Below are 21,215 nucleotides of genomic sequence, written 5' to 3' on the forward strand. Positions count from 1 at the left end.
AGCATTTTGTGTCTCTCTCAGAGATGCTGCCTGACCCACTGAGTTACTCCAGCACTTTGTGTCTTTTTTTTTGTAAACCAGCATCCGCAGTTCCATACATCCACAAACCTAAAACCAAACCTTCCAGCTCCTTGCTCCACCAATGTCCAAGTCCCTATTGTACTTGAGGCAGGTCCTCTATTTCACCTGTATCTGTCCTCGTGACCACTGTTGTCACGTTCCACTGCTCTTGGACTTTGCTTCATGAAGTTCTGCTCCTCGTCCTGATGTCGTGGTCTTCAGAACCACAGTCCTATGCCTGTCATGGGGTCTGGCCCTCTGTCCCAGCACTGGCCATCTCTCTCCCTTATTCCACCCGCTTCTGGTCTCCCACTCCACTGAGTTCTTGTCCTTGTTCCAGGTCACGCAGCATCTGCAGAAGGTCCAAAGAAGGGGTCCTGACCCGAAGCATCACCCATCCATGTTATCCACTTTTTGTCTTGTCATCTCTGGTCTTTGCCCTACCATCTGCCATTCAAACCCCCTCCCCCCTCCCCCCCACACCCCCCCCCACCCTCCCGACCCCCCCCCCCCCCCCCCCCCACCCCCCTCCCCCACCTGTACCCACATCACTTGCCAGTCTTTGTCCTGCCCATCCACTCATCTAGCTTTCATTCCCTCCCTCCCACTGCAATCACTGACCAAGTATCCTGATTGAAACGTCACTTATCCATGTTCCCCAGAGAAGCTGCCTGACCCGCTGAGTTACTCCAGCATTTTGTGTTAACTTTTAAAGTTCTTATAGTGACTCTGCTATCAGCTAGTGCGTTCCCAGTTCCAAACACACTCTGGGTGAGCAAAAACTTCTTTGGATCCCCTCTAACTTTTTTTTAGTTTAGTTTTGAGATGGAACGGGCGTGGAAACAGGCCCTTCGGCCCACCGGGTCTGTGCCGGCCCACGATCCCCGCACATTAACACTATCCCACACCCACTAGGGACAATTTTTACATTTACACCAAGCCAATTAACCTACAAACCTGCACGCCTCTCGAGTGTGGGAGGAAACCGAAGATCCCGGAGAAAACCCACGCAGGTCACGGGGAGAATGTACAAACTCCGTACAGACAGCGCCCGTAGTCGGGATTGGACCCGGGTCTCCTGCGCTGCATTCGCTGTAAGGCAGCAACTCTACCGCTGCGCCACCGTGACTATCTTACCTCTTACCCTAAAATCAGATCTTATGGTTATAGACACATCTGCTGTGGTGATTTACCACTATCCGGTTTATTTATTACGCTCAATGTTTTGCCCTCCCAAGTCAGGGTTCCATTTTGCTATCCTTGATCGGACTTTGCTGGCTTTACCTTGCAATGAACATTATTCCCTTATCATGTATCTGTACACTGTAAATGGATCGATTGTAATCATGGATTGTCTTTCTGCTGGAAGACAAAAATGCTGGAGAAACTCAGCGGGTGAGGCAGCATCTATGGAGAGAAGGAAATAGGGTCAAAACCCTTCTTCAGACTGTCTTTCTGCTGACTGGTTAGCACGCAACAAAAGCTTTTGACGAGACAATAAACAAAACTGAACTGTACTGAACCTCCTTCTGCTCCATGGAGAACGAACCTTTTAACTCTCCTGAAACACTCCATCCCAGTAGCTTCTTGGTGAGTCTCTTCTGCACCATCTCCAGTGCATTTACATCCATCCCAGAGCAGGCCGACAAAAACTACACACAGCCAGGGCCTAACTAACAGAACACACAAGGTAGAAACAGTACAACACAGGAACAGTCTCTTCCACCCATCATGTCCACATCAAACATGATTTTGTTAAACTAACCTCCTCTGCCAACACGCGGTCCATATCCCTCCATTCACTGCATCCCCATGTACCTATCTAAAAGCCCCTTACCCATAGAGTCGCCAACTTCTTCACTCCCAAATAAGGGACAAAAGATCAAAATACGGGACAAATTCCCGACAGCAATTCGTTGACCGACTGGGCCGTGTCTGAGTGAATGATGAGTTGTCCCGGGTGCTGGACTGCACGCAATGTCCAGCCGGCGGGGCCAGCTGAGGAGTTCTGGCCCGGGCCGCGCGACGTCGCGTGTAAAGTCCGATGATCGGCCGTGAGAAGGAGGGGTGGTGGTGGTGTCAGCGGTAAGCGAAGGTTCGAAGGTCGGACAGCTGGCCGGGCTGCCGACCAACGGGGCCACGGGCGAGGCGCTGCTGCTGCTGCTGTTGCTGCTGCACTCCATGGGCTGCACTACGTCGGGACGGGTGAGGCGGGGCTGGACGCGGTGATCCGACCCGACAGCCCCCTCGACCCGAGTAGTAGCGGTCAAACACGGGACAAGGGCGGTCCCGTACGGGACAAACCAATTTAACCCAATATACGGGATGTCCCGGCTAATACGGGACAGTTGGCAACACTACTTAAATGCCACTATCATATCTGCCTCCACCAGCCCTGGCAGCACGTTCCAGGCACCCACCACCCTCTGGGTAAAATCTTGCCCCGCACATCTCCTTTACACTTTGCCCCGGGACCTTAAAAATACGGCCTCTAGTCTTTGACATTTCCACCCTGGGTAAAATGGTTCTGACTGTCTACTCTATCTATGCCTCTCATCATTTTTTATAAACTGCCTCCACATTCTTCCTGTAATGGGGCAACCGGAACTGCGTGCAGTACTTCAAATGCACTCTAGTTAAAGGTCTATAAAGTTGCAATGTTGCACGATCCGTTCCTGCTTTTATATTTTACAGTATTAGCCCTGTCCCACAGTACGAGTTCATTCCAAGAGCTCTCCCGAGTTTAAAAAAAAACAAACTCAGCGAATGAACGTAGCGGGTACGTTGGAGTTCGGGGGCGTCTCTTAGCGGCTCGTAACGCTAACGGCAGGTACTCGGGAAGGCTCGCTAATGGCAGGTAAGCACGGGAAGACTCGTGAAGATTTTTCAACATGTTAAAAAATTTCCACGAGAGCCCCGAGTACCGACGAGCGGCCATTACCGTAAATCTCCGCGTTCGATTCAGGGCAAACTCGGGGAGAACTCTTGAATGAACTCGTACCGTGGGACAGGGATTTATGTCTACCTTAGTTACCTCTGCTACTGCTACCAGGAGTCTTTGAACTCCAAACTCACGCACTGGTGTCCTTGGATATCATGCTGCTTTCCCGAGGCAGCATCAAGTGGGACACGAGGAACTGCACATGTTGGAATCTGGAGCAAAAGGAAAGTGTAGTATGGGATGTTAAAGAAAGAACTGCAGATGCTGGAACAATCAAAGGTAGACAAAAATGCTGGTGAAACTCAGTGGGTGAGGCAGCATCTATGGAGCGAAGGAATGGGTGACGTTTAAAGTCAAGACCCTTTGATCAGTTCAGATTAAAGCAGCACGGTGGCGCAGCGGTTGAGTTGCTGCCTCACAGCGCCAGTGACCCAGGTTCGATCCTGACTATGGATGCTACCTGTACCTTCTTCCTGTGACCGCGTGGGTTTTCTCCAGGTGCTCCGGTTTCCTTCGACACTTGGGTTTAACCATATAACCATATACCAATTACAGCACGGAAACAGGCCATCTCGGCCCTTCTAGTCCGTGCCGAACACGTATTCTCCCCTAGTCCCATATACCTGCACTCAGACCATAACCCTCCATTCTTTTCCCGTCCATATAACTATCCAATTTATTTTTAAATGATAAAAACGAACCTGCCTCCACCACCTTCACTGGAAGCTCATTCCACACAGCCACCACTCTCTGAGTAAAGAAGTTCCCCCTCATGTTACCCCTAAACTTCTGTCCCTTAATTCTCATGTCATGTCCCCTTGTTTGAATCTTCCCTATTCTCAGTGGGAAAAGCTTTTCCACGTCAACTCTGTCTATCCCTCTCATCATTTTAAAGACCTCTATCAAGTCCCCCCTTAACCTTCTGCGCTCCAAAGAATAAAGCCCTAACTTATTCAACCTTTCTCTGTAACTTAGTTGCTGAAACCCAGGCAACATTCGAGTAAATCTCCTCTGTACTCTCTCTATTTTGTTGACATCCTTCCTATAATTAGACGACCAAAATTGTACACCATACTCCGGAATTGGCCTCACCAATGCCTTGTACAATTTTAACATTACATCCCAGCTTCTATACTCAATGCTCTGATTTATAAAGGCCAGCACACCAAAAGCTTTCTTTACAACCCTATCTACATGAGATTCCACCTTCAGGGAACTGTGCACAGTTATTCCCAGATCCCTCTGTTCAACTGCATTCTTCAATTCCCTACCATTTACCATGTACGTCCTATTTTGATTTGTCCTGCCAAGATGTAGCACCTCACATTTATCAGCATTAAATGCTGGGTTATTTGGCTTCTATGAATTGTAAATTGATCTAGTGTGTAGGATGGTGCTAGTGTACGGGGTGATCACTGGTCAGCATGGACTCGGTGGGCTGAAGGGCCTGTTTCCTCGTTGTATCGTTAAAGTCTGAAACTCTAAAGATGCTAGCAGTGTATGCCATAGTATAGACTCTGCATGTTCATTGTTTGGAGAGGTAAATTCTAGTATATTCCTTGAACAACACAGCGAGACTGTCCGGATTTAATCCCTGTGCTCTTCCTGCAATGTACAGGGCTGTCTGAGCCGGCAGAAGGTGCTCGTTGCCATCCGGCAAATGCAGCAGCTGCTGAAAGGGCAGGAGAACCGCTTTGCTGACGGGATCCACACTATGAAGGCCAAGCTGTCGACCTTGCAGCTCTCTGTCTCCAGACCCACCGCAAACCAGCGCTCAGGTACGCTTCACGTTCCGTGTCAGAGACGCAGCGAGCGTGGGGAAAACAGGCCCATCCACCCACCGAGTACTCGCCGACCATCAACTCCCCATTTACACTCATCCCACACCGATCTAATCCAACATTGTGCTCCCCATCTCCCGGTTGCTCAACACTTTAACTCCCCCTCCCATTCCCACACTGACCTTTCTGTCCTGGGCCTCCTCCATTATCAGAGTGAGGCCCAGCACAAATTGGAGGAACAGCGTCTAATATTTCACTTGGGCAGCGGTATGAACATTGACTTCTCCAACCAAGTAGCCCTTGCTTTCCCTCTCTCTCCATCCCTCCCCTTCCCAGTTCTCCCACCAGCCTGACTGTCTCCCTGACTACATTTTATCTCTGTTTGCTTCGTTGTCACCTTCTCCCAGCTAATTGATACAAATACATGGATAGATGCTCCTGGACACATCATCAGTGATGTAACCTGGTGTTTGGGGTCTTTCAACATCAGACACCCTCACCCAGGCGATCCAGTCGTGGTTGATCAGACCACGACTTGTGTTCAGGTGGCATTTGCTCCTCCCCATGGACCTCCTCTCCTGATCCAGAGCCATCTCGAGGCCTTCTCCGCTGCCTCTGTGGTGTTCTTGATGGCCCTTCTCCTCGCCACTCCGTTGATGCCCAGGCTTTGTAGAGCGATTGCCCTGCAAAACCTCTGCTGCCAACCTTGATGGGCAAACACCTTGCCTTCCAGCCCTGCTTGCGGCAGTCTATGACCAGCTCTTCATACTTGGCCATCTCCCTCTCGTGGGCCTCCTCCAGACGGTCCTCCCACGGCACTGACAGTTCCAACAAGACGATGTGTTTGGTCGCCTCTGAGACCAGGAGGATATCTGGCCTCAGAGTGGTCATGGCAATGTGCCGTGGGGACTTCAGCTGTTTTCACCAGGTCTACGGAAAGCTGCCAGTCCTGCGCAGTTGCCAGGATTCCTGACGGATTCCTGGCTGCTGTGGTTCTTGGCAGCTGCACTCCGGCCCTCACGAAGGTGATCATCTGGGTGGTGGGGCGTTCTCGTCTACAGCTGCTGATTCCCATGCTGGTGGCTTCTGCAATGGGTTTGAGAACCTGGTCGTGATGCCATGTGTACCGGCCCTGCCCAAGAGCCTTTGGGCAACAGCTCAGGATGTGTTCCAACGTCCCCTTGCCTGAGCATTGCGGGCAATCTGGAGATTCCGTTTTGCCCCAGATGAAGAGGTTCGATGGGCTGGGCAGGACATCATACACTGTCTAGACCAGGAACTTGATGCGCTGCGGTTCAGCCTGCCAGAGCTCAGTCCATGTGATGATTCGGTCCATGGCCTGCTCCCACCTTGTCCAGGCTCCCTGCTGCCTCAATCCAACTGCTCTGGTACACCTCTCCTCCTCCACCACTGCCCTCACTTCCTCCTGGACCAGCCTGCGCCTCTCCTTCCCCTTGGCCTTGTCAAACTGGGGAGATGGGAAGATTCCCAGGCCTGCTCTTCCCCGAGTCACTGCTCCCACCAGGACTCTGTGGCGTATCCGGGACTCCGCTTGCAGCACGACTTCGCCGGCTCTCCACTTCCTCCCAGTTTTCACCTCCACCCCTGCTTGAGCCACCTTGGGGTCGCTGGAGTCCCTGTACAGCATCACCTCTCTGGCCTGAGTCACCTTGAACTCCTCCTCCAGGGACTTCAGGGGCAGCTGGAGCTTGGTGTTATTTCCATAAAGGGCGATGCTGCTAAGGCTCCTGGGCAGTCCCAGCCACCACCTGAAAAAGCTGCTGACTTTCCCCTCCAATCTCTCTACGATGGATATTGGGACTTCGTAGACAAGCAGTGGCCAGAGTATCCTTGGCAGGAAACCATGCTGGTAAATCCATGCCTTAAACTTGCCGGGAAGCCCCGACTGGTCCACTACTCTCAACCAACTCTCCAGCTCCTGACAGGTTGCCTGGACAGATGCTGTATCCTTCAGGCTGCTGTTAAACACCTTGCCAAGACTCTTCACTGGCCTTTCGGAGACAGTTGGGATTGGTGACCCTTCGATGCTGAAGCGGAACCTGTCCATGACTTTGCCCTTCTTCAGCACCAGTCACCTTGATTGTCCTGGATTAAACCTCATCCTTGCCCATCCAATCAGTTTCTCCAACCCCTGCAGGATCCACCTGCCTCCTGGCACTGACTCAGTGGTGACAGTCAGGTCGTCCATGAAGGCTCTGATTGGATCTAACAATGATCTACTCTACATTTTCCTTGAGCCTCATCTCCTTTGATGTCTCCTTTTCACACCTTACACTTCCTTATCTCTCTGGCTCCCTCTCCCCAGACTCCCAGTCCGAAGAAGGGTCTCGGACCGAAACATCACCCATTCCACCTCTCCAGAGATGCTGCCTGTCCTGCTGAGTTACTCCAGCATTTTGAGTCCATCTTCGGTGTAAACCAGCATCTGCAGTTCCTTTCTACACATTATTCTCTCCACTTTTGTTATCGATTTCCCCCAGATTCTACCACTCCGTGTAGTCTAGGGCGATTTTTGAAGACTGTAGCCTTTAAATGGACTTTAGAGATACAGCGTGGAAACATTTGGCTCAACTGCGAGCAGTTCGTACACCAACGGGACAATTTACAATTTTACCAAAGCCAATTAACCTACAAATCCGTACGTATTTGGAGTGTGGGAGGGAACTGGAGCACCCGGAGAAAACCCACGTGGTCGCAGGGAGAGCGTACAAACTCCGTACAGACAGCGCCCGTAGTCAGGATTGAACCCGGGTCTCCGGCGCTGTGAGGCAGCAACTCTACCGCTGCGCCACCGTGCCGCACACCAGTTATACATGCATTCTATCGGATCAACAGCCACGATGCACTAGTGTGCAACGGACATCTATATCTGTTGCAGCCCTGCTCCTGAAGGTAGAAACAAGGAACAGCAAATGCTGCTTCATACACAAAAAGGACGCAAAGTTCTGGAGTATCTCAGTGGGACAGGCAGCATCTTTGGAGGACATGGGTGGGCAACATTTCGGGTCGGGATCTTTCTTGCTCTTTGCACTTCAACTTGTTTCCCCTCCTTCTCGACTCTGACAAAGCATCTCCAATCATTAATTCACCCCATCTATGCCCCTCGCGATTTTATAAATCTCGAAAGCAGCTGACTTACAGCGCCGGAGACCCAGGTTCGTTATTGACCTCGGCTGCAGCCTGTGTGGAGTTTGCATGTTCTCCCTGTGATCGCGTGGGTTTCTTCTGGGTTTTCCCCCACATGCTGAAGTTGTGGAGGTTTACAGGTTAACATGCTTGCACATTTTACAGTTAATGACATCCTTCCTATAATGGGTAGAGCTGGAGAAACTCAGCGGGTGAGGCAGCATCTATGGAGAGAATGAATAGGCGACGTTTCAGGTCAAGACCCTTCTTCAGACTGATTTCGGGGGGAGGGTGTGTGGGGGTGGGAAAAAGAAAGGAAGAGGCGGAGACAGTAGGTTTGAGGGGGAGCTGGGAAGGGGAGGGGAAGGAAGGAGAAAGCAAGGACTACCTGAAATTGGAGAAGTCAATGTAAACTACCCAAGTAAAATATGAGGTGCTGTTCCTCCAATTTGCGCTGGGCCTCACTCTGGCAATGGAGGAGGCCCAGGATAGAAAGGTCGGATTGGGAATGGGAGGGGGAGTTGAAGTGCTGAGCCACCGGGAGATCAAGTTGGTTATTGCAAACTGAGCAGAGGTGTTGGGCGAAGCGATCGCCAAGCCTGCGCTTGGTCTCACCGATGTAGAGAAGACTGAGCGGAGATGTTCCTTCCTATAGTGGGTGACCAGAACTGGACACAGTACTTCCAATGTGGCCCTACCAATGTCTTTAACAGCTGTAACATAATGTCTCTAATCCTGTACTCGACACCCTGACCCATGAAGGCAAGCATGCCAAATGCCTTCACATCGCTACTTTACAGGAACTATGTATCTGCACCCCTAGAACTACCTGTTCTAGAACACATCTTGGGTCTGCAATTCAAATTTCAATCCATATAACCATATAACAATTACAGCACGGAAACAGGCCATCTCGACCCTTCTAATCCGTGCCGAACACATAATCTCCCCTAGTCCCATCTACCTGCGCTCAGACCATAACCCTCCATTCCCTTCCCATCCATATAACTATCCAATTTATTTTTAAATGATAAAAACGAACCTGCCTCCACCACCTTCACTGGAAGCTCATTCCACACAGCTACCACTCTCTGAGTAAAGAAGTTCCCCCTCATGTTACCCCTAAACTTCAGTTCCTTAATTCTCATGTCATGTCCCCTTGTTTGAATCTTCCCTACTCTCAGTGGGAAAAGCTTTTCCACGTCAACTCTGTCCCTCTCATCATTTTAAAAACCTCTATCAAGTCCCCCCTTAACCTTCTGCGCTCCAAAGAATAAAGCCCTAACTTGTTCAACCTTTCTCTGTAACTCTGTAACTAATCCAACTCTCTTCCCACTAAAGATAGACACAAATGCTGGAGTAACTCAGCGGGACAGGTAGCATCCATGCAGAGAAGGAATGGGAGACGTTTTGGGTTGAGACCCTTCTTCAGACTGAGAGTCAGGGGAGAGGGAGTCTAAAGATATGGAAGGGTAAGGTGTGAAAATGGCAAATCAAAGCAGATGGTCATCAAGGAAATGCAAAATGGTTCATTGTTAGCTACGGGGAAGGTGACAAACAAGGCTGACAATCAGAAATTCTCCGCATATTGTTATCAATTCCCCCCAGATTCTACCGCTCGCCGTACACTAGGGTGATTTTCGAAGACTTTAGACAGATTTTAAAAGACACAGCGTGGAAACAGGCCCTTCGGCCCACCGAGTCTGCGCCGACCAGCAATCGCCCCGTACACGAGCACTATCCTGCACACTTGGGACAAATGACAAATAACAGAAGCCAATTAACCTACAAGGCCGCACGTATGTGGAATGTGGGAGGGAACCGGAGCACCCGGAGAAAACCCACACGGTCACGGGGAGAACGTGCAAACTCCGTACAGACAGCATCCGTAGTGGGGATGGAACCTGGGTTTATGACGCTGTGAGGCAGCAGCTCTACCCGCTGTGCCACCGTGATGCCCCGATTAACCTACAAACCCGCACGTCTTTGGGATGATCTTTTTCCACTGCAAGAATAACTAATGACTCCACTCCAGTGAATTAAAATCCACCAGTGGCTATTTAAACACAGCGTAGCTATTTCAATATTCACCGCGGGCAGGTGTACAAATACTGCGTTATATGAGCCGCAGCATGCTGGACACATTTTTCTCATCACATTTTGAAAGCACATCTCTCTTGCGCACACAGTACAAAATAAACACGGCACCATGTGTCCTCGTGGGTTCGGCAACCCACCTCACCATTCTGGAGTTTAAATATTATTCTACGTGGTTTGTGGCCATTCTCACAGCCCCAAGGTTTCCTTTTAATAGAATCGCAGAACTGGTGTGGCCAGTCACAGAGGGAGGGAGGCCATTCAACCATTGAATCCATGCCAGCCTCTTGCAGAACAGCATATTCAATGGCATCCTCCTTGACTGAAGGGACAGCTCGATTGCAATAATGTGAAGTCTTTCAGCTGACTGGGTAGCGCACTTCAAAAGCTTTGCTCTGCACCAAGTAGTCGAGTCAAGTCACTTTTATTTCTATAGCACATTTAAACAACAACTCTCGTTGACCAAAGTGCTTTACATTGGTGGAGGTATTAACGTTATACAACACAGGTTCATAGATTAAGTACATACATAAATACATACATATAGCCCTCACTCAGAGGATGTCAGGAAAGGCTTGAGAGTAAAGATGAGTTTTAAGTCTAGACTTAAAGGAGTTGATGGAGGGGGCAGTTCTGATGGGAAGGGGGATGCTGGTCCACAGTCTAGGAGCTGCAACCGCAAAGGCGCGGTCTCCCCTGAGCTTATGCCTAGACCGCGGGATATTCAGCAACCCCAAGTCGGCCGATCTGAGGGACCTGGGGGTGGAGTGGTGGGTGAGAAGACTTTTAATGTAGGAGGGGGAAAGCCCATTGAGGGCTTTGTAGACATAGAGGAGGGTCTTGAAATTTATTCGGAACAGCACAGGGAGCCAGTGGAGAGGGGCCAGGATCGGGGTGATGTGGTCCCTTTTTCGGGCGCCTGTCAAGAGTCTCGCTGCGGCGTTTTGGACCAGTTGCAGGCGGGACAGGGAAGGTTGGCTGATGCCAGTGTAAACTGTTTCTTAGACGAATGCCCTGCTAATTAGTTCCCATCAAGTGCCAATCTAATTCACCCCTGAAAACCTTTTGATTATCTCCATCACACTGACATAGGGTTTCAGCACATAATTGAGCGTTTGACAGCACTGGGCCTGTACTCGCTGGAGTTTAGAAGAACGAGAGGGGACCTCATTGAAACGTACAGAATAATGAAAGGCTTGGATAGAGTGGATGTGGAGAGGATGTTTCCACTAGTGGGAGAGTCTAGAACCAGAGGGCACAGTCCCAGAATGTATGTAGAAAGGAGATGAGGAGGAATTTCTTTAGTGGAAAATCTGTGGAATACATTGCCACAGAAGGCTGTGGAGGCCAAGTCAATGGGTATTTGTCATTGGGAAGAATGGGGTTGAGAGGGAAAGGTAGATAAGCATGGTTGAATGGCAGGGCAGACTCAATGGGCTGAATGGCTTAATCCTACTCCTATGATTTATGAACAATGGGATATGGGCTAAAAGAGGGCTGGTGCCCCCTGATACGACATTGGCTAAATTATTTGTTACTTTGTCCTGCAAAGTCACGGATCTCCAGTTAACCTCTGGGGCTGTTGGCTCCAATCAAAACTGGAGACCATATTGTCAGGGCATATATATCACACACACACACCTCTGAAATGGTTTATAGGACGTGGAGTCTTTGTAGAGAGTGCAGTTTGCCAGAATGATTCTAGGATTAGAGGGTTAGACAGATAGTCCTTGCCTCAACTACCTCCTCCGGCAGCTTGTTCCTTACGCCCGCCACGCTTTGCGTAGAATAGTTGCCCCTCAGGTGCCTATTAAATCAGAATCAGAATCAGAATCAGAATCAGAATCAGAATCAGAATCAGAATCAGAATCAGAATCACACTTTATTCGCCAAGAATGTTTTACAACATACGAGGAATATCATTGGCCAGGTCAGTCATACAATTAAAAGCAATAGGTCACTCCAAAACACATTTTAATATAAACATCCACCACAGTGGCTCCTACACATTCCTCACTGTGTGATGGAAGGCGAAATAAAGTTCAAGTCCTTCCCCCTTTCAACTTAAACCTATGTCCTCTGGTTCTCGATTGCCCTGCTCTGGGCAAGATGCTGTGTGTGTTTACCCCATCTATTCCTGTCATCATCTTATATCTACACGATCACCCCCTCATCCTCCATGTACATCCTCCATGGAATAAAGTTCTAACCTGCCCAAACTATTCTGTTAACTCAGGCCCTCGAGCTGCCAGACATACAAGCCTCAGGATAGACACAAAGTGCTGGTCTGTTCTGTATTCATACCCACTATGTTCTGTTGTGCTGAAGCAAAGCAAGAATTTCAGGGACACATGTCAATAAATTCTCTTGAATCTTGAATCTTGGAGTAACTCAGCGGGACAGGCTGAGGGATGGGTAATGTTTCAGATTGAGACCCTTCTTCAAACAACTCGGACAGACGTGGGTTGCTTGTTCTCTGGGATGGTGGAGGTCGAGGGGGTGCTGATAGAAAGATACAAAATGAGGAGAGGCATAGATAAGGTCGACAGTCACAACCTTTTTCCCACGGTACAAGTATGCACAATGAGAGGGCATAGCTTTACAGTGAGGGGGTGCATGGAGTTATGCGGCACAGAACAAGGCACTTCAGCCCACTGTGCCCATGCTAACCTATTTGCCCATTTACATTAATTCTATCTGCTTGTTCTAGGACCCAATCCTAGAACCCAATCTTGTCTATTTAGGTAACATAGACATAGAAACATAGAAATTAGGTGCAGGAGTAGGCCCTTTGGCCCTTCGAGCCTGCACCGCCATTCAATATAATCATGGCTGATCATCCAACTCAGTATCCCGTACCTGCCTTCTCTCCATACCCTCTGATCCCGTTAGCCACAAGGGCCACATCTAACTCCCTCTTAAATATAGCCAATGAACTGGCCTCAGGTATCTGTCTAAATACTTTATAAGCCTCACAGTTATATATCAGATGCCACCCCCATCTTTGGCAGCATGACCCTGATATCAACCACTCTCTGTAACAAAAACCTATCCCTCAGATCCCCTTTCAAACTTCTGCTTCTCCCCCTTCCCTGCAATAACCCACCAGGGTGTGAGTTCTCCGTCTCCCACCAACCGTTTGTCAGGAGGAGGTGGGGAATGGAGGTGTGGTGGAGTGTGATAGTGGAGAAAGAGAGCTCGCCTCTACAAATTTATTTAAATCGAGTACCAGTGAAGTAACTCCTCAAGTATACCCCCCTGTGCGTAGGGGAGAGGGTAGGACTGAAGATGTGCTGGTTGGGTTGCTCCTGGGCCTGGCCAAGCTGGCCATCCGCGAGTTAGTGTTAGAGAGGGACTACGCACGGGATTTCCGGGACCGCTGGGCACCACGGAGGGGGAGGGGTTGAATACATCTTTGACAGGGAGTGTAAGATTGTTGTATAATAGTGTATCGTTTGTCGTGTATTACGGTGGTGGGTCCTGCTTTGGTTTTTACTGCACTGTACATATTATTTTAATATTTGAATAGATATTTTTTTTTAATTAAAAAAAAAAAAAAAATTAAAAAATGAATAGATATTTTTGATTAAAGAAAAATAAAAAAATTAAATTAATTTAAAAAATCATAATAATAATAATAATAATAATAATAATTTTATTTATAGAGCACTTGATAAACAAACATAGCTGCAACAAAGTGCTGTACATCACTAATCATTGACAAAAAAAGTCACTACACACCAAAAATAACAATCAAAAGAAATAGTAGGAAAAGACATGTAAAATAAAGAAACATCAAAAACACCACAAACAGAAGCAAAGCCTCAGGCATGGTCAAAAGCCAGGGAGTACAAATGCGTTTTAACACTGGATTTGAAATATATGGCAGCACGGTGGTGCAGCGGTAGAGTTGCTGCCTCACAGCTCCAGAGACCCGGGTTCAATCCTGACTATAGGTGCTGCCCGTACAGAGTTTGTACGTTCTCCCTGTGACCGCGTGGGTTTTCTCTGGGTGCTCCGGTTTCCTCCCACACTCCAAAGAATTACAGGTTTGTAGGCTCATTGGCTATGGTAAAATTGTAAATTGTCCCCAGGGGGTAGAATGGTGTTAGTGTGCGGGGATCGCTAGTCGGTGCAGACTCGGTGGGCTGAAGGGCCTGTTTCCGCGCTGTATCTCTAAACTAAACTAAACAAGGGTCTCTAACAGTATTATTTTTCTTTAATCAAAAATATCTATTTATTTATTTATTTATTTATTTTTTAAATTTAAAAAAAAAAATCTATTCAAATATTAAAATAATATGTAACAGTAAGCAAACAATAGGACAAAGGAAGTAAAGACATGCAAGTTTGTAAGTTAATTAGCTTCTGTGAATTGTTAATTGTCCCCAGTGTGTAGGATAGTGCTAGTGTACGGGGTGATCGCTGGCCGGCACGGACTCAGGGGGCTGAACGGTCTGTTTCCAACACTGTGTCTTTGAGGTAAGGTGGGCTCTGCTCAGACTCTCTTTCTCTCTCTCATTCAGCGGTGTTGTGTCCTTCGCTGGAGGCCCCCAGGCACGGCAAGAAGCTTGGCTCCAAGTACAGCATGGACCACGAGGTGCACTTCATCTGCCTGCCTGGGTATCAGCTGAGCGGCTCCAGCACCAGAGTGTGCCGGGCTAGCCGGCGGTGGACGGGCAGTACAGCCAACTGTACAGGTATTTGTCAATCCCACTCCCACCACGGCGTAGCCTTGGCTCGCCAAATCCTCCCCAGCCCACACCGCTGCCCGGGGAATGAAACACCATCATCATCGGATTTGGTCACGAACAAACTCACCCCCATTACAAACTTGTCCTGTCAGTGTAGGGAGCTTTGACTGGAGTGGTGGAGGCGGCTGGGTTAAAGTTTATCATTGTCACATGCACCAAGGTACAGATTACATGCTTTGTTTCCATGTTATTTAATCAAAGTAGATAATGCTTAAATGAACACGATCAAGCCAACTTTACATTTGAATAGATATAGCACAGAAACAGGCCCTTCGGCCCACTGAGTCCATGCTGACCCCATGCACTAACACTACCCTACACACTAGGGGATGATTTACAATTCACAGAAGCCAATGAAACTATGGCCTTGTGCATCTTTCCTTCCTTCGTCCTACCCTCTGCTCACTACCCCATGCTTAGTTTAGTTTAGAGATACAATGTGGAAACAGGCCCTTCTGGCCCACCGAGTCCACACCGACCAATGAGCATCTATACACTAGTTCTATCCCACACACTCGGGACAATTTAAAAAATAAAAATCATTTTATCAGTCGAAACCAAAATATTTAAACTTAAAATCACATAAGGGAATCAAAAATAGTCTTGGAGTCAGTGTGGAAACAGGCCCTTCGGCCAAACTTGCCCACATCGACCAACAAGTCCCATCCACACTACTCCCACCTGCCTGCGTTTGGTCCATATCCCTCTAAACTTGTCCTATCCATGTACCTGTCTAACTGTTTCTTAAACATTGGGATAGTCCCAGCCTCAACTACCTCCTCTGGCAGCTTGTTCCATACACCAGAAGTGGCTCTCCGTCATTTTAGAATACAAACAATGAACTATCCCAGATTTGGGAGGAAACCGGAGCACCCAGAGGAAACCCATGAGGTCCATGTTTCGACGGTACATTATGTGCAAACCACAATGAATGTTCTCCACACTTGCTTTGCCATGTAATGAGAGGGTTAATTGAGCCATGAAAATAATAATGACCTGTGCATGGATTAGATATTTAATCTTTATTTATTCTCTATATATATAACAATTAGTTAAAACAAATTAGTTATACCAAAGAACACTAACCCTTTAGTAAAACTGTCAAAGGATCGGTCGATCGATTGATTGATTGATCGATCAATTGATCAAAGTTCATAGTTCAAAAGTTCAAAGTAACTTTATTGTCATTTCCCCATACTCCAAATGTGCAAGTAATATTAAAAACACAGAGAGACAACATACCAATAAAAATAGACAATAGACATACATTATTTAAAATAATAAAATATTCACAGTGTGCCAAAATGTAGCAAAAACATTGAGGTATTTTAAACAGGGTGCAACAATGAAAGGTGCAATATAGAAAAAGTGCAAATTTCGTATTGGAGACATTGAGCCAAAGTTATTTTCAGTTTGTTGTCTTTGTTTGGGTACTGTTCATGGAATTTTCTTAAGTGTGTTGAGTAGTCTGATGGCCTGAGGAAAAAAGCTGTTGGTTGATCGATTGATTAGTTGGTTGGTTGACTGAAAGATACAACATGGAAACAGGCCCTTCAGCCCACCAAGTCCAAACTGACCATCCATCACCCGTTCACACCATTACTATGTTATCCCACTCTCTCATCCACTCCCTACACATGGGAGGCAATTTTACAGAAGGCCAATTTACCTACAAACCCGCACGTATGGTAATTGCGCAGAATCTCTTGCCCATAGTAGGTGGAATCAAGAACCAGAGGACAAGGGTTTAAGGTGAAAGTGTCATAGAGTCATAGAATGAAACAGTGTGGAAACAGGCCCTTCGGCCCCACTTACCCACATCAGCTACACTAGTCCCACCTGCCTGTGTTTGGTCCATATCCCTCCAAACCTGTCCTATCCATGTACCTGTCTAACTGCCAAGGAAAGCTAATGGCATGTTGGCCTTCATAACAAGAGGATTTGAGTATAGGAGTAAAAGAGGTCCTTCTGCAGTTGTACAGGGCCCTGGTGAGACCACACCTGGAGTATTGTGCACAGTTTTGGTCCCCTAATTTGGTCTCCTAATGTGAGGAAGGACATCCTTGCTATTGAGGGAGTGCAGCGTAGGTTCACAAGGTTAATCCCCGGGACTCTCATATGAGGAAAGATTGGAAAGACTGGGCTTGTATTCACTGGAGTTCAGAAGGATGAGGGGAGATCTTAGAGAAACCTATAAAATTATAAAAGGACTGGACAAGCTAGATGCAGGAAAAATGTTCCCAATGATGGGGGAAGTCCAGAACCAGGGGCCACAGTTTAAGAATAAAGGGGAGGCCATTTAAAACTGGGATGAGAAAAAATGTTTCCACCCAGAGAGTTTTGTGAATTTATGGAATTATCTGCCACAGAGGGCAGTGGAGGCCAATTCCCTGGATGAATTTAAAAGATAGTTAGATAGAGCTCTAGGGGCTGGTGGAATCAAGGGATATGGGGAGAAGGCAGGCATGGGTTACTGATTGTGGATGATCAGCCGTGATCACAATGAATGGCGGTGCTGGCTCGAAGGGCCGAATGGCTTCCTCCTGCACTTATTTTCTATGTTTCTATGTAAACGATGGGATAGTCCCAGCCTCGACTACCTCCTCTGGCAGCTCGTTCCATACACCCACCACCCTTTGTGTGAAAAAGTTACCCCTCGGATTCCTGTTAAATCTTTCCCCATTCACCTTAAATCTATGTCCTCTGGTCCTCAATTCCCTTACTATGGGTAAAAGACTGTGTGCATCTTCCCGATCTATTCCTCTCATGATTTTGTACACCTCTATAAGATCTCCCCTCATCCTCCTGCGCTCCATGGAATAGAGACCCAGCCTACTCAACCTCTCCCTATAGCTCACACCCTCTAGTCCTGGCAACATCCTCGTAAATCTACTCTGCACCCTTTCCTGCTTGACACTATCTTTCCTATAACATAACATGGTGCCCAGAACTGAACACAATATTCTAAATGTGGTCTCACCAACTTCTTATACAACTGCAACATGACCTCCCAACTACTCCACTCTAAGAGAAAGTGAGAGGGGAAAGATTTAATAGTAAACTGAGGGGCAACATTTTCCATGCAAAGGGTAGTAGGTGTATGGAACGAGCTGCTGGAGGAGGTAGTTGATGCTGGTACTTTCCAAATATTTAAAAGACAGATACCTGGATTGGAAATGTTTAGAAGGGCATGGGCCAAATGCAGGTCTGTGGGACTAGTGTAGATGAGGCATGTTGGTCATGTATGTATGTATAGTGCGTCTGGTCTGTTTGGTTAGCATGCAAAACAAAGCTTTTCACTGTACCTCAGTACACGAGACAAGAATGAACATAAGCCTAACCCTTAGAAAAACTTGTTCATGACAATGGTGCGGCAGGATCATCATAACGTTGAAACAGACCATAGTTGAACATTGTGCAGAGTTCGGTCAGGCCATGCATCACCGCAACATACAGGCAGGCTTTGCTCCACCCCTGAGCCCAGGCTAAACGACCATCAATAAGATGCCTGCAATACCTCCAGGCCGGTAGACCGTGAAGTTATTTTCATGAAACGTCTCGGAATTCTTTAGCCCAACGTGACTTCCGAAATGCATGAAAGGCCGGCAGCTGTGAAGTGGCTGATCCACGGGTGCGAGTGAGTGCAGGTACTTTCACCCCGGCTGGGACCACCTGCCAAGGAAGATCTCCCTGGAATGTGTGACCAACACAGGAAAGGCATGCAGGTGTTCCCATGCGGGTGAACGCAAAGCTGCTTCACTTTAAAACCCACTAACACTAAGCTGGCTTTGATCAGGGTGGTTTAGTGTGACTAGGAACACCAGTGCTGGAGTAACTCAGCGGATCGGGCAGCATCACTGGAGAACATGCTTGAACCCCTGTCCCACGGTACGTGTTCATTCCAACAGCTCTCCCCGAGTTTGCCCCGATTTGAATTCGGAGATTTACAGTAATGGCCACTCGTCGGTACTTGGGGCTCTCGTGGACATTTTTCAACCTGTTGAAAAATCTTCACGAGTCTTCCCGTGCGTACCTGCCGTTAGCGAGTCTTCCCGTGCGTACCTGCCGTTAGCGAGTCTTCCCGAGTACCTGCCGTTAGCGAGTCTTCCTGAGTACCTGCCGTTAGCGCTAAGAGATGCCCCGAGCTCCGACGTACCCGCTACGTTCATTCTCCGTGCTTACCACAAGTTTGATTTTTTTTCAACTCGGGAGAGCTCTTGGAATGAACTCGCACCGTGGGACAGGGCCATTAGGTGACATTTCGGGTCGAGACCCTTCTTCAGACTGAATTTCAGGGTGGTCACGGTGGCGCAGTGGTTGAGTTGCTGCCTTACAGCGATTGCCGGAGACCCGGGTCAGTTCGATCCCAACTACGGGCGCTGTCTGTACGGTGTTTGTACGTTCTCCCCGTGACCGCGTTGGTTTTCTCCAAGATCTTCCATTTCCTCCCACACTCCAAAGACGTACAGGTTTGTAGGTTAATTGGTTTGATAAATATAAAAATTGTCCGGGATAAATTGTCCAACTTCTAGTGTAGACTCTTCAGATGTGATGACCACAGGGTACAAGGTACAGGGTGCCTTTGTTGTTCAAACCTTCAGAGCTCACTAGAGTTTGTATGTTCTCTCTTCTCCGGATGCTCCGGTTTCAAAAGCCGTGCCGGTTTCTCGGCTCATTGGCTTCTGTAAATGGTGCCTAGTGTGTAGGATAGAACTATCGAATGGGTGATGGCTGGACGGTGTGGACTCGATGGGCTGAAGGGCCTGTTTCCATGCTGTATCACTGGAACAAAAACTAAACTAAATACCTATGTTAGGCTCAAGTTCAGTACATAAGAACAAAGGAAAAGATACGGACCGTAGAATGCATCAGTTGCATATCAGTCCAATGTCCACAACGGGGTAGAGGTGAATCGGACAGTACCCTGCCTTATGGAAGGGGCGTTCAGAAGCCGGATAACAGAGGGCAAGAAGCTGTTCCTGAGTCTGGTGGTGCGGGCTTTCAAGCTTCTAGCTTAGTTCATCATGATTGTCAAATGTACTGTGAGGTACAGTGAAAAGCTTGTGTACCTTCTGCCAGGCGGGAGTGGGGAGAAGGAGGAATGTTGGGTTGGGACAAGTCATAGATTATATTGGCTGCTTTAGCGTGAAGTGGGCAGTCTGATGGTGGGCAGTCTGGTCTGTGCGATGGACTGGGCTACATCTACAACTGGGACTTGGGCAGAACCATTCCCCAACCAAGCTGCTGCCATGCAACTCGACACAAAGCAGCTGTTATCCACGATCGCAGGTGGATACAGTTAGACGATCGTGTGTTTAGTTTAGTTTAGTTTCATTTAGTTTCGAGATGCAGCGTAGAAACAAGCCCTTCGGCCTACCGAGTCCATGCCGACCAGCGATCACCCTGTACACACTAAAGGGCCTGTCCTACCAGCATGCGATAGCGTGACCAAACGTGGTCGTTTGAGGCGTTCGGCCTCGCGGGGCCGTCCCACTTCGATCGGTGGAGGCGTATGGCGTTGTGCGGGGCTGGCCCCGACATCGCGCGGGGCTCCAAAAATCTTGCACTGTTCGAAAATTCCGTGTGGCAATGCCCTGTCGGCCCGCAGGCGCATTGAGGGCTTATGCAGCGCCTCGACATCATACGCAGCAGCTTGACGTCGTACGCCTAGCGCGTGGCCTTGCGCGATGATGTCACCGCCCGACGGTGTGCGACGTCCAAATTCAGTCGGCCCGCCTCCTGCAGAGCTGATTGGTGAGTTTGATGTAAATTACATCAAGCGCGAACTTTGTGCGTACTTACCGCGTACTTACCGGGAACTCCGCTTCCGTTTGGTCGCGTTAAACGCATGCAATCGCATGCTGGTGGGACAGGCCATTAACACTATCCTACCCACACTAGGGACAATTTCCACATACACCAGGCCAATTAATCTACAGACCTGTATGTCTTTGGAGTGTGGGAGGAAACCGAAGGTCCCTTAGAAAACCCACGCGGTCACAGGGAGAACGTACAAACTCTGTGCAGACAGCACCCGTAGTCGGGATTGAACCCGGGTCTCTGGCGCTGCAAGGCAACAATTCTACCGCTGCACCACCGTGCCGTATGGAAATGATTAGGATTGTGATTGGGATTGGGATTGGGATTGGGATTGGGATTGGGAATGGGATTGGGATTGGGAATGGGATTGGGATTGGGATTGAGATTGGGATTTGGGGGATTGGGATTGGGATTGGGATTGGGATTGGGATTGGGATTGAGATTGGGATTGGGATTGGGATTGGGATTGGGATTGGGATTGGGATTGGGATTGGGAATGGGATTGGGATTGGGATTGGGATTGGGATTGGGAATGGGATTGGGATTGGGATTGGGATTGGGATTGGGATTGGGTCCATCAGACCCTCTTGGATCTCGCTCCATTCCATTAGGTTG

General features: G+C 48.4%; 1 protein-coding gene across 1 annotated transcript in view; it reads left to right on the forward strand.

Annotated features, from left to right (window-relative positions):
- The window catches only part of LOC129697624 (fibulin-7), a 48,366-nt gene that overhangs the window by 4,959 nt on the left and 22,192 nt on the right, over positions 1-21,215 (forward strand). The window contains exons 2-3 of the mRNA XM_055636332.1: positions 4,620-4,779; positions 14,553-14,726. Of these exons, the coding sequence (XP_055492307.1) occupies positions 4,620-4,779; positions 14,553-14,726 (334 nt within the window). The remainder of the gene's footprint in view (positions 1-4,619; positions 4,780-14,552; positions 14,727-21,215) is intronic.

The sequence above is a fragment of the Leucoraja erinacea genome, chromosome 5 (assembly GCF_028641065.1).
Source record: "Leucoraja erinacea ecotype New England chromosome 5, Leri_hhj_1, whole genome shotgun sequence".
NCBI lineage: Eukaryota > Metazoa > Chordata > Chondrichthyes > Rajiformes > Rajidae > Leucoraja > Leucoraja erinaceus.